The sequence below is a fragment of the Plecotus auritus genome, assembly GCF_963455305.1.
Source record: "Plecotus auritus genome assembly, chromosome: 8".
NCBI classification, from domain to species: Eukaryota; Metazoa; Chordata; class Mammalia; order Chiroptera; family Vespertilionidae; genus Plecotus; species Plecotus auritus.
The window spans coordinates 52699914-52713385 of record NC_137782.1 but is presented as its reverse complement, the minus strand read 5'-3'; the positions used below and the strand labels follow the sequence as shown (position 1 = coordinate 52713385).

General features: G+C 35.8%; 1 protein-coding gene across 1 annotated transcript in view; it reads right to left on the bottom strand.

Annotated features, from left to right (window-relative positions):
* The window catches only part of PIGN (phosphatidylinositol glycan anchor biosynthesis class N), an 84858-nt gene that overhangs the window by 55185 nt on the left and 16201 nt on the right, over positions 1 to 13472 (bottom strand). The window contains exons 9-13 of the mRNA XM_080685127.1: positions 13314 to 13430; positions 10905 to 10945; positions 8398 to 8457; positions 6908 to 7000; positions 6170 to 6225 (exon numbers count right to left, since the gene is read on the bottom strand). Coding sequence (XP_080541253.1) covers positions 6170 to 6225; positions 6908 to 7000; positions 8398 to 8457; positions 10905 to 10945; positions 13314 to 13430 — 367 coding nt within the window. The remainder of the gene's footprint in view (positions 1 to 6169; positions 6226 to 6907; positions 7001 to 8397; positions 8458 to 10904; positions 10946 to 13313; positions 13431 to 13472) is intronic.

Sequence of the window (13472 nt, the reverse complement as noted above, 5' to 3'; positions counted from 1 at the left end):
AATAGGGTAAAATAGGATATACAATTACCATATGGATCCATTGGGCCCTTTTACAAGTCTAAGATATGTTATAGGATTTTAGCAGTCTTAATTTTCCTTTTTGTTGAAACATTTGCTATTTTATCACCCTATAAATTATTATATTATTCATCAAGTATTAATGCTGGAAAAGACTAAATAAGACAATGGAGGAATGGTGGACAGATACCATTGAACTAAAATACAATGATGCTGGTGAAATGGATCATGTAAGTAAGATCTCAAGATTATGAATTTTCAGATATCAATATCCTAAATTTTCTCAAACTTATGAATCAGTGACTAAACAATATATTTATAAGAATAAAAATAAAAGATGGTTCTTGTTCAAAAGGAAAGTACCTCATCACACTATTATTTGTAACAGGAACCTACCTAAGTAAGCTATCTGTTTTGCAAAAAGAATGTATGATGCCCTGGCTAGTTGCCGGGGATCTTGTCCCAGCGTTACAAAGGGTTCAGCATTCTGGAGAAAGGGGCTGATGCGTAGATTCAAGAAAAAGTCCAAAGACGAAAGATAATTTTGAAAGGCATTGGGGGTCAGAGGATCTTCAGCTAAAGGAACTGAAAACTCCCTTGTCTAAGCACCCTGTGCTATTTATTTAACACAATTTGTCCTAAGGCAAAGTGGAGATATACACTTCAAAGGGTAAGGTTTAAAAGGGTTTACAGAAGCATTGTCAGTTTGGGGAATAGCCTACAGCTGTTCAGGTGTTTGACCAACAGGAGGCAATAAAATGCCCTGAGCTGTCTGGCAGCAGACAATCCTATTCAGGTTTGGGGGAAGTGCCGTTTAGCAGTTCCAACAGGTAAACTACATTTGACTCAATCCTTGTTAAGCTCCCCAAGCTTCACCAACCTTTTGGTGAAACTCTTCTAATTATGACATGCTGGAATTGGTTCCCGGCAGCTAGTGTGTTCAGTGTTGGATGGTAATGTTCAATATTATAAAAGTTGTAATTCCTCAAACTTTTTAAACAGGGGGCCAGTTCACTGTCCCTCAGACCATTGGAGGGCTGGACTATAGTTTAAAAAAAAACTATGAACAAATTCCTATGTGCACTGCAGGCCCGGGACGAGTCGGCTGCTAAGCAGGACAGGCAGCGGCACCCGGCGGGCTGGATAAATGTCCTCGGCAGGCCACATGTGGTCCGCAGGCTGTAGTTTGAGGACCCCTGGGTGTCTGCCCAAGCACCCAGCCCTGGTTGGGTATGTGCTCCAGGGAGGCTACCAATTGATGTGTCTCTCTTTTCTCTCCAACTCCCCCTCTCTGCCTCCCTTCCACTCTCTCTCTCTCTCTCTAAAAAAAAAAAAGGAATATCCTCAGGTAAGGATTAACAACAAAGGATGCATGACACAGTATTCTTTCATCTTTTATGATATTTATGTGCTGATATTTACCTGATATAGTTTCTAAGTGGACAATGCTGACAATAAAAGAGTAACACACTGCCGAAACCGGTTTGGCTCAGTGGATAGAGCGTCGGCCTGCGGACTGAAGGGTCCCGGGTTCGATTCCGGTCAAGGGCATGTACCTTGGTTGCGGGCACATCCCCAGTGGGGGGTGTGCAGGAGGCAGCTGATCAATGTTTCTCTCTCATCGATGTTTCTAACTCTCTATCCCTCTCCCTTCCTCTCTGTAAAAAATTAATAAAAAAAAAATATATATATATTTAAAAGAGTAACACACTAATTGACTGTACCTTCGCGATGCCCAACAGCCAATCAGGAGTGAGTTTGCAAATTAACCCAACTAAGATGATGGGTTATTTTGCATACGCAGGCGCGAGTGGCCAGGGGCAGAGCGGGACGCTTGTATCGTCGCCATGACGTAGGCATTCCGCACCACCCCAGCTGCTCCGGGACTCTGGGCAGCATGGGAAGGCGGAAAGGCGGCTCTAGCCAGAGCGAAGGCGGTGCTGGCAGCCAGGGGAAGGAAGGCCCATTCTTGCACGAATTTTCGTGCATCAAGCCTCTAGTATATAATAGTGACTAGAAGAAAATAGATGGTGTAGAAATAAAAAAAAAAAATCACTAGACTAGAGAAAAATAAAGAGTCCATTGTACTCAGATAGTAAATGGTGATAACTGTTTTTCCTGGTATATAGAGCTTATGTAATAGGAAAAAAAAAAAAAGGATACTACACAAGAATGGAAATAAAATATCCAGAAATAAAATAATAAGAAATGTATATTGTGGGAGAAACTAAAATTTTACTTAAGGACACAACAGAAGATATAAATAAATACATGTTGGATGGTAATGTTCAATATTATAAAAGTTGTAATTCCCTCCGAATTACTTCTGAAATATTGTATAATAGCCAAAGAATTCTTTATATAACTTAAGATGATGATTCTAAAATTCATATGAAAAAAACGATTTTATGATTCATGCCAATGATTCAAATATTTATTGTTTCTTTTTAAAATGTTTTATCACAGCAATATATGCATATTATTTTAAAAAATAAAAAGTAGTACAGGAGGGCATAATGACAACCAATAAATCCCTGTCCAACCTCCTCATCTCTCACACTCTTCAAAGGTCTGTTTTTAGTTATTCTGGTAGCTACCTCCATTTTTCTCAGTAATATGCTTTTATTTTTTTTAATCCTCACCTGAGGCTATATTTGTGTTGTTGTTTTTTAAAAATTGATTTGAGAGAGAGAGGAGAGAGAAACATTGATTGTTTATCTCCTGTATGCATCTTGACCGGGGATCGAACAACCATTTTGATGTAGGGGATGATGCTCCAACCAACTGAGCCACCAGCCCAAGGCCTTAATAATATGCTTTTATTACTATTTCTTGATTTGATGACCTGAGATACTTTCTGTTGACTCTCCATTGACTAGCTGTTCCTACTGTCTCCTCCCCCTTCAACATGGTCATATTACTATTTTTGCCTCCTCTGTTGACTACGCTGGTCACTTTATTTTTATTGATTTCAGAGAGGAAGGAAGAGGGAGAGAGAAATAGAAATATCAATGATGAGAGAGAATCATTGATCGGCTGCCTCTTGCACACCCCCTGCTGGAGATTGAGCCTGCAACCCGGGCACGTGCTCTTGGCTGGAATCAAACCCGGGACCCTTCAGACCACAGGCCAATAATCTATCCATTGAGCAAAACCAGCTAGGACTATGCTGGTCACTTTATTAATCTGTCTTATTCTCTAACCTATTGCCTGACTCCACATTCTATTTTATTTATTTATTTTTTTCATATATTTTTATTGGTTTTAGAGAAGAAGGGGGAGGGAAAGAGATATATAGAAACATCAATGATGAGAGAGAATCACTGATCGGCTGCCTCCTGCACGCCCCCCACTGGGGATCGAGCCTGCAACCCCAGGCATGTGCCCTTGGCCAGAATCGAACCCAGGACCTTTCAGTCCGCAGGCCGACGCTCTATCCACTGAGCCAAACTGGCTAGGGCCACATTCTATTTTATGAAGACAACAGAATCACTACCATTCTATTTACATTTCTTTCCCCTTCAGCCTGTCAACCTGTAACTCCATACATTGTCAAGGTTGGTAACATTTGCATTCTATTCTGTAATCTTAAGTCTTCCTTACTTTGTCTAAGGTTTGACTTTAAAAACTAAAAACCAATATTTACATTACAATTATTTAAATACTGTTCACCGAGTAGCAAAGTTTTATACTATAATTAGATTTCCTTGATCCATGTGCCAATGTTCAAATGACTTCCCTTTCTGATACTCTCTGCAACTGTTCAAAGTCATGTCACATCTTAGGTTGCTTCATAATTAAAGCATGCTTTCTTGTACACTTTGAAATGTACACCCTGAAGTTTCCAGTTGTCATTGTTTTGGAGGATGAAGAAATGTATGCCTTCTGTGCAAGTCATTGTGTTTCCTTACTCAATCCATATATTACTTAAAATCCATTTCACTTCCTATTCTAATCTAAAGGACTTGCCTTCCATTTGGACTGTTCTTGTACAGTTTAGCATTCCCTAAATTTTTAGTTGCATTACCCTTTTAAAAAAAGCATTCTGTACTCTTTCTCATTTTGCAAAGTTTATGCTGATTTTTATTTTGTGGATACAATAGTTTCTCAGATATTGCTGAGGATTTTAATATTTTTAAGTTATTTTCTGTTCCTTAAATAATCTATTTTCTCAAGAGTCTACTCTTGATCTAGCCGGTTTGGCTCAATGGATTAGAGCATCCGCCCTCAGACTAAAGGGTCCCAGGTTCAATTCCGGTCAAGGGCATGTACCTCATACCTTGTACCTCATACCTCGGTTGCAGGCTCAATCCCTGGCCCCAGGTCCCCCAGGTCAGGGTATATGTGGGAGGCAACCAATCAATGTTTCTCTCTCACATCGATGTTTCCCTCCCTCTGTTTCTCTCCCTTCCTTCCACTTTCTCTAAAAAGCAATGGAAAAATATCCTCGGGTGAGGATTAACAACAAGAAAGTCTATTATTCATATTATCTTAGGTTTTTCTGGTTATATTGCAGGCTTTCAACAAATGGTGATTTTCAAGTCTGCAGGCAGAGCCAGTAGCTTTGCTCCAGGGTGGGTGAGCCAGTGAGTGGGGATCAGCTATCCTGCTGAGCCCAGAGATGACACAAAGCGAGCAGCAGCGAGCAGCGGCTCTGTAGGCAGATGTTTAGCATAAAAGCAGAGCAAGTCCATGATGAGTCAGCAAGCTGAGTAAAAGAAGGCGGGTAGTGTGCACTTGAAACTCTTAGAGAAGAGTGCTTCCCTGACAGGCAGGTAGTGTGCACTTGAAACTCTTAGAGAAGAGTGCTTCCCTGACCAGTCTTTCTAAAGTGGCTGGGCTAAAGTAACTCTCAGTTATTCTCAGTTCAATGTCTTATGTATTTTCTTCATATCAGAAATTGATAATATAGTTCTTGTTCATTTATTTGTTTATTTTGTTATGATCTGACTATACCACTGCATTATAAATAAACAGATGCATATGATACATATATATGATATAATATGGAGCAAATTCCAAGAGATAAAGACTTGGCTTTATAAGCATATGTAATACTCATAATCAGGGACACTCCTTAAAGGTAAATCTACTTTTGATATATATTTAAAATATTTAGGGTAATTGCATATGATCATAACTTGCAAGTCATGATTATGCTTTGTTTTTGTCACGCGCTCCCTCCCTCCCCTTCTTCTCCCTCCTGCCCCCCCACCCCCGCACACACAGTCAGGCATACAGTCACATTATTCATAGGGCAATGCAATATTTAACCATTTCTAGTTTATGAATACCATACTCATGCTACATAAGTTGTTAAATATAATTCCAGTAAGTCATTCGATCATATCCCTAACATCCATATTTCAAATAATTTCTGTTTATTTTGGTCAAGATCAAAATTTTTCCTAATTATATGCAAATCCCTGTTAATTAAAAACGAACTTCACGGAGGTTGAACAAACCTGCCCAAGTCAGTACTACAAAGCCAGATCTGTGACTCAACTCTCCCCATTCCCGGTTCAAGGAAAATATGTCTTTCTGGGATCTAAGATAGCAAAATCTGCTGACCACTAAAGTTTGCTCTCCTCTTTGCCACCAATAGTTGTCAATGTTTCCCAGAATTACGTCATTGTCCTTTTCTTGTCACTTTCTACCTTCTGCCTCGAGCTCCTACATGTATAACAGTTTACACCACCATCTTTACGCTGATGACACCAACATCTTCACAATCAACTCTCATCTCTATCTTGAGATCCACGTACCTATTTCTAACCAATTCATTGATGACTTCAATTTTAAATTGAACATTCATCCCTGCCTCTCAAACCAGCTCTTCTTTCTTCCTGTAAGCCATAATGGTACCAGTACCTTCCCAGTCAGCCAAGCCAAGAGTCCCCCTACCTTCCCAGTCAAGCACAGTTGAATTTATTTCCTTATTTCCCATATCTCTCTGTACCCTCTAACAGTCATACAAAGATATTTACTTAGCATCTGGCTCATTACTTACAAAAACAATAGATGAGACTTTCATTTTGGAGTTTGCACTAATGTGCACAAAAACCACAAGGTTTCTAAGTAATTTATTCTGTCAGCATTTAAACTCATTAAAAAATTCTTTCCTATAAGCTAATAAATATAAAATACTTACTTAAATGGTGTAAACAAAAATGGTAAAGTAACTTCTTTTTTCTGAGTCATTTTCACCTGGGAACCAAGTATGAAAATATTTTATTTTATTATGAGAAAAAATCAATTAATTTCATTTTGAAATATAAACATCTATTAAAATGGGTCTTCAGGGATGTTTAACTACTTTGAAGATAAATGGAATTTTGTGTTACTATATTATTTCATAAATATTTAAAGAAAAATTTAACATTATCATTCTATCACAATAAACTGAGAATTAAGAATATCAAGTGTGCAAAAGAACATTCAGTAATGTATTCTACTTGAACTCTTAGAAAACAATACGCCAAGCTGCACTAACTGTTTTAAGAATAACAGAAAGTTTCAATTAAATGGTGACCTCTTTAAGTTCTTAATGCATATAATAATTTTCATGGATAACTAGAAATCTTACAATCACTAATGCTACTTCTATGGGGGCAAATTCCAATTAATAAAGACTTTGTTTGTAGTTTTTATAAGCATATGTGATAGTCTTACAATTAGAGAACCCTTAAAGGTAGTTCTACACTCTCACACTCATTGATGGATGCTGCATCTCAGAAATGTGCAACTCGAATGCTAGACAAATACACGAAATTTAAAGATAATAACTTATAGACAATCATTTCTTAAAACACAACTCAAATATCTTCAGTTAATATATTCAATTTAGGAACTGTAGCAGTGTCCATTTTTTGTGTGTGTCTAATTTTACCTTGAACTGTTCAAGAATCTGTTTTGCATTTGTATACATGCTCTCTGCTTTGAAGACATCAGTGTTGTTAAGATAATTCACAGGAAGGATACCCTATAAATAATAAATAGTGGTTTAATATTAGTATTAACAAAGCTCAGGCAATTCTTATAAAACAAAATAGACTTACAAAGGAAGCAATGAAGACAAGACATATGGACAAATAAACTACTGGAATAATAAAACAAAAAAATCTTACTTTAAACCATAACTGAAAAGTGTTCTATTATTTTCCTTGCAAAGTAAATATAATAAATAAAGCAAAAGAAATGAATTAAATAAGTTCAATAAAACCTAACATTACCCCTTTAATGGAAAAATTACCATGTGGTAGGCAGTGAACTAAGTGCTTTGCACATGCAAAATATCCCTATGGTGGGCCACCATTAATATACTTAAAAAGAAAATAAAGATATAGTAAGAAGTATGAGAGTATATTGTGCATATAAGAGTAAGGATTATTTTGTGAAACTTTTGTTTCACTTACATAAAATACACACAAACACACACACACACACACACACACACACACACACACACACACGACGGTAGAACTCACATTACTTGGCATTCTAAATTAGATTTGTTGTTTGTTTTTTGGCTTTTCAGGATCCACTTCCCACTCTTAGCAGGATTACCATTCTATGTGGAGAGATCTCCCCCATTGGATACAGTGTAATGGGTCTCCAATGGGGCTCTGCCTCCCTCACTGAAGGGTAGACCCCAGGCTAGATGACTCAAATAGTAAGCACAGGAACTTGACTCAAGGGTCAAGGAACAAAAAGTATGACAGGGGTAATGCTCCTCTACCCCAGTGTAGACTCTGGTTTGGTTCTTTCTTCCAAGTCTCCAGAGCTCTCTTGGTTCCTATTCATTTCCAAGCCTGGTCTTTGAATACCCCTTTGAATCAACAAACCACTAATATCTTTAAAATACGTTTTCTTTAAATGGATTCAGTCTCTGTTGCTTGCAAACAAAAAGTATTTATCTGTTTTCATCATTTAAAACTAAATTACAAATATAGGCCCTGGCCGGGTATCTCAGTTGGTTAGAGCATCATCCCAATATGCCAAGGTTGTGGGTTCGATCCCCAGTCAGGGCACATACAGAAATCAACCAATGAATGCATAAATAAGTGGAACAACAAATCAATGCGTCTCTTTCTTTCTCTTGCAAATCAATAAATAAAATATTTTTTAAAACCCTAAATTACAAATATAAGTTTATATACACTTTAAGAAAATAAAAATTATAAGATAAGTTATTAGGCTTATACTCCATGTTGTAGATTATAATACATACACACATAAAAGGTATTACATATTTAGGAAGAAATAGGAAAATACAGTTTAAATGTAATCAAAGATTATACAGAAACATATAGAAAGTAAATTTTACTGTACAATGTATTTTTTTATTCTGAGAGTTGTTAAGAAAATTTTGTCCCTTACCACTGAATTGAGGGGAAAAGGAACTCCAATAAGAGAAGCCATCAATGGTGCAACATCAGCCTACAAAAAGAAAAAGTTCAATTTTAAGAAGTCTACAGATATCAACAAGAAAAATAATTTAAGGCAACTATTCTGTAATATAATCTGCATGTTTGTTATAATCTATTATCTTCAAACATTTATTTACTACGTAGTAGATACTTATCTCTAAAAATGTCATTTGTTAGAAGTACATGACTTCATGAAAAAATAAATTAGAAAAGAAACCATTAAAAGCTCCAAATGTTAAACATATTAAGAAAAAAGTTACTCATCCTAGTAACTAGAAATTGACCACTTTATATAATAGATTTTCAGTATTATGAAAGGCTGCCTTAACTAGACAAAAAATAAATAGCAATATTAAAGAAAGAATGTAACAGAAGGTTTGGCCAACTAAAAGTAAAACAAAACAAAAAACAAAACAAAAAAACATCAAAAAACAAACCAGATAAAAGGTTCTTTAGACACCCCCCTTTCGCCCCCCCCCCCCCGCAAAAACAAAAACAAAACAAAACACCGTTTTGGATAGCTCCCTTTCAAGTAGTGTCCCAGAAGTTGTTCATGCTTTCTGTCTCCATCTCATCTCCCCATCACTCCTGACTTAATCTTTTATCATCCCATAGTCAATTCTCCCTAAAAGAGCTAGTAACCTCCATTTTTTCCAAATCTTATTGCCTGCTTTTATATTAGTCCTTATAATTTTTTAGGCAGTAAAGTGCTTAGGTGTCAGAATGTCCAATTTCAAATCCTTGCTTGTAATCTCTGAGACTGTGGGCAGGTCATTTAACTCTCTGGTGCCTGTTTTCTTATCAGTTAAAAAATAAAAGTTTCTCCCTTACAGAGTTGCAGCATGATTTAATGAGATTAAATTTATGAAGTACCTGGCACAAAATAATCCTGCAATAACTGGTGGCTACAAACGCTGTGGTGATTATTATAATTAACAGACCTCTCAGCAGCACTGCATAGACCACTGTGTTCTTGGTCTCTGTATCACACTCAGCTGAGTGTCTTCCATCTCACCGTAGCTCATTTCTCTAGTCCCCCATTTAAAGTAGGAGTTTGGTTCCAGGTTCTCAATCCTTCTCACTTTCACCACCTGGACTCTTTTTACTAAGTACCACCTCATGTAAAACAGGAAAACTCCAATGGCCTCCCAATCGCCTTCTCTCCTTCCCCGGGAATCCACCGAAGGCCTCCTCTCATCTGTTCCCAAGCTGCAGCCCGAGAAATCCTCACACAAAGAAGCAGATCGTGTCACTCTCCAGGATTCAAACACTTCATGCATGGTCTTTCCCAAACCACAGAAAGCAAAAGCGTGGATAAGGGTGGACTACTTACTGTACATCAGTTCTATGATATCATGGCTTCACAGGCCTCTTTTGTAGTATTTACCACAGCTATAATTTTACACTTATTTGTATAGTAATTAGATTAGTATCTGCTTTTACTTACCATTATATCCCTGACACATTGTTTAATGATAATGTCTGCACAATGTTTAAACAATACTCCAGACACGTAACAATGTTGATGGAAGAAATGAATAGAGAAACTCTCATCTAATGTAGACCTGAAGTAGGATTACTAAGAGCAATAGTTGAACCCATATTCAGTTTTTTATTATAACCCAGCCTGGCTATAAGAAAAACATGTTCTTGTTCTATGGTCTTCAAGTTATCCTATCCCTTTGACAGTTATTTTTACTGCAAATGAATAAACTGCTATTCTGATTGTAAACATTTTCATTTACTTGGGTAATACACATCCATCCGAGAGAAGAGAGCATTCTTAACATGCTGAAGAAGAACAGGCTTCTGCAACCACAGGCCTGGAAAGGAGATCCGACCTTGGTTTATCCACCACAGTAAGGAATGTCAGCTTGAGAGCTGACCTGGAGAAGGTCAGATCTTCCTGCCACTTTTGAGGCCATGTATCAGTGATGCCATGCTTTCTACAAACAGCAAAGATGGCTATGTACATAGCATATATTCAACAATGAAAATTCTGTACTTCCCATTTACAGATTATGTTACTAATCTAAAATATGTGTTAATAAAAAAGAAATGGTAACTGGCATACTACAGGAAAGAAACCTATGATGAGGTTTTATTAGACCTATGCTCAAAGCAACTAAACAAGGCAACCATGAAAAGAAATCATAGAAATTTAACAGGCATACAAATTTCAATTTACAGTTTACATATAATTCTTTAATTAGCCAGTGTAACTTGGAGGGAGTCTTCTCCTTTTAGTTTTACTTGAGGCTTTTTATATTTTGTCAAAAGAAAGATTAGTTGGGTTAAAATATTTGCACTGAAAGGACTTCCCTTGGTAATTAAAATGTTTTGAAAGATCATCTATTATCATTATTATTAATACATGGTTTTTCAGGGGCTTTTTTTGATCTAACCTTCTTACAGAAGATAAAGTAAATTAGAACATGATTAAGTTGAGATGAATACCTGATTGATATCTTGCCTCTTCCAGTACTCCAATTTCCATCCTGAAAGACAGACACCATTAGACACAAAAGCTGATGTTAAGATGAAAAAAAGAATGGATCATTTTATTATTATGAGTAATCAATGCTTGATGAAAAACAAAAGTATTGCAAAAGTCTATTTTAAGGCAGCATGAACCAAAAGGATGCTTAAAAAGGCAGAGCTGTATATTTTTTAAATGAGAATTTTAAAAGAAAAACTGAAAAGTAAACATTTGATATTTCCTATGATAATTTATTAAACTTCATATGGAGATAACTGTTTCAAAATTTCAAAAGGCTAAGGAAGGAATGATGGAACTAAAAGGCACAATTATAACAACTGTTAGCATGCCTACAACAAATTACAATCCTGTTCCAGGAGATTATTAAGGCATTGGTAGTCTGTTAGTCAATGTAAGTTTTCCTTTTTTTCCGTAATGGCAGTTGCTTGCAAAATACTTAAAATTGTAGCTTTGATGTGCCGTTAGTCCCAAATTTTAAAACAGTATGATAAGTTACTATTAAAACTACCTTCAAAGATAACCTCATTCCTCTATCTTTCTATGTGTAAATTCAGAAATTTCAATATGCAGTAACCAAAATGATTATGAGACTATATCTTAATGGCATTATGATATACATATTACCAAAAGGGTTCTAAGGTATTTTTATTATGAAATTTCCTTTAATAAGCTAATAAAGTTTAAAATATGTTCCTTCTTCTACTAGTCAGCTACTAAAACTTCACACTAATCACCGGATGAAGAAAAAAGAATATTCCCTGTCTCTGTAACTTATGATACTTAATAGTCATATAAGAAAAACTACATTTTTTCTGTAATGATTCTTGAAGCCATGTGATTCTAAAACATTAATTCACTGATAAATCAAATGCCAAAGTACAGTTCTATCTCCTAAATACAAACATACTATTTAACCTAGCTTCTATTTAGACTCAATCTAATTCAGTTACCATAGAGCACAGGATATAAAATAACACAACTGCACTGAAAAACAGTTAGGCATTTTGCAAAAAATTAAACATTAGAGTTTCATATGACCCATTTATTCCATTTCTATGTATCCAGCCAAGAGAAATTAAAACACATGTCCACACAAAAACTTTCACACAAATCTTTATGGCAGCATTATCATAAAAGTAAAAAATGTGAAAACAACCCAAATGTCCGAAAGATGACTATGTAAATAAAATATGATATATACAGCAATAGAATATTATTCAGCTATACAAAATATACTACTGATACATGCTATAACATAGATGAACCTTGAAAACATTATGCCATGTGGAAGAAGCCAGGTGCAAAAAACTATGTAGTGAATGATTCCATTTATATGAAATATCCAGAATAGGCAAATCCATAGACACAAAGTAGATTAATGGTTGCCAGGTGATGGAGAAGAGGGAGAAAGAAGGAGTGACAGCTAACGGGGTTTTCTTGGGGGAAAGTTTATGAAATATTTTGTAATTAGATAGTAGAGGTGATTGCATGATCTTGTTAATATACTCAAAAGAGTAAATTGTACAATTTTAAAATGTGAATTTTATGGTATGAGAATGATATCTCAATAAAAAAATAAATTTAAAAAAAGAGAGAAAGCATCTAAGGAAATTTAATATACAAATAAAAAAGTTTTCCATGGTAAAAATACCTGAACATAGCTTGAGTGTGAATCCCTGGAGAAGGTTTTAAAAACAAAACTTCTAGGTCTCACGCAGTTTCATGGAAGCAAAATATCTAGTTACAAGGTCTGGAAATCTGTATTTTTAAAAAATCTATATTTTCAACAAATACAGCTTTGGATGAGTTGATACAACTAATCCAGAGTAAGACATTTGAGAGGAATTTGTTTTGTCCAATTAGTAAAAACTTTGGAACTCTGAATAAAACCTTACCTGACAAAATAAGCAGAGCTCCAGGAAAAAAGGCATTCCTTTTCTTCATGGATTGAGAAGCAAGGGAGGCTTGGGCAACACAGGGGGACTTCAAAAGTACTAGAGACAGGGTACTGTTTCACAACAGTACCAGTTGTGAAAGATCAATTATGACATGTGATTTATCTGATTGACAGTCTTTGCAGATTAGATTTGACTCAAGGTTTAATCTATATGCCAGTATAATAAGGCATGTGGGAAAAAATAGCAATAGTATAATTTGTACTTAAACTATCATAAGGCAAATGACTAAGACTGTGTATTTCAAGCTGAATATTGTAAACCAAATAATATGAACATACATAAGTAATACATAGAAATAGCACAAGATCAAAAAGAAAACTATAACTTGAAAGTGATTTTAAAAAATTACAATTTGGTTTTATTTTAAAATGTCCTATTTATAAAAACAATAAAGATACATTTTTATACCTTTCAAAAGCACATCATTAAACTGTTGATCTGATGCTTTTTGGGGATACTTGATTCCAGCTCCCCAAGCAACAAAAGGAGTCAAGGTCTCTGAAGGATGACCAGCCCCATGGGAACCTACAAAGAGGACATAAGACCAGTATATATGAACTAACTTAT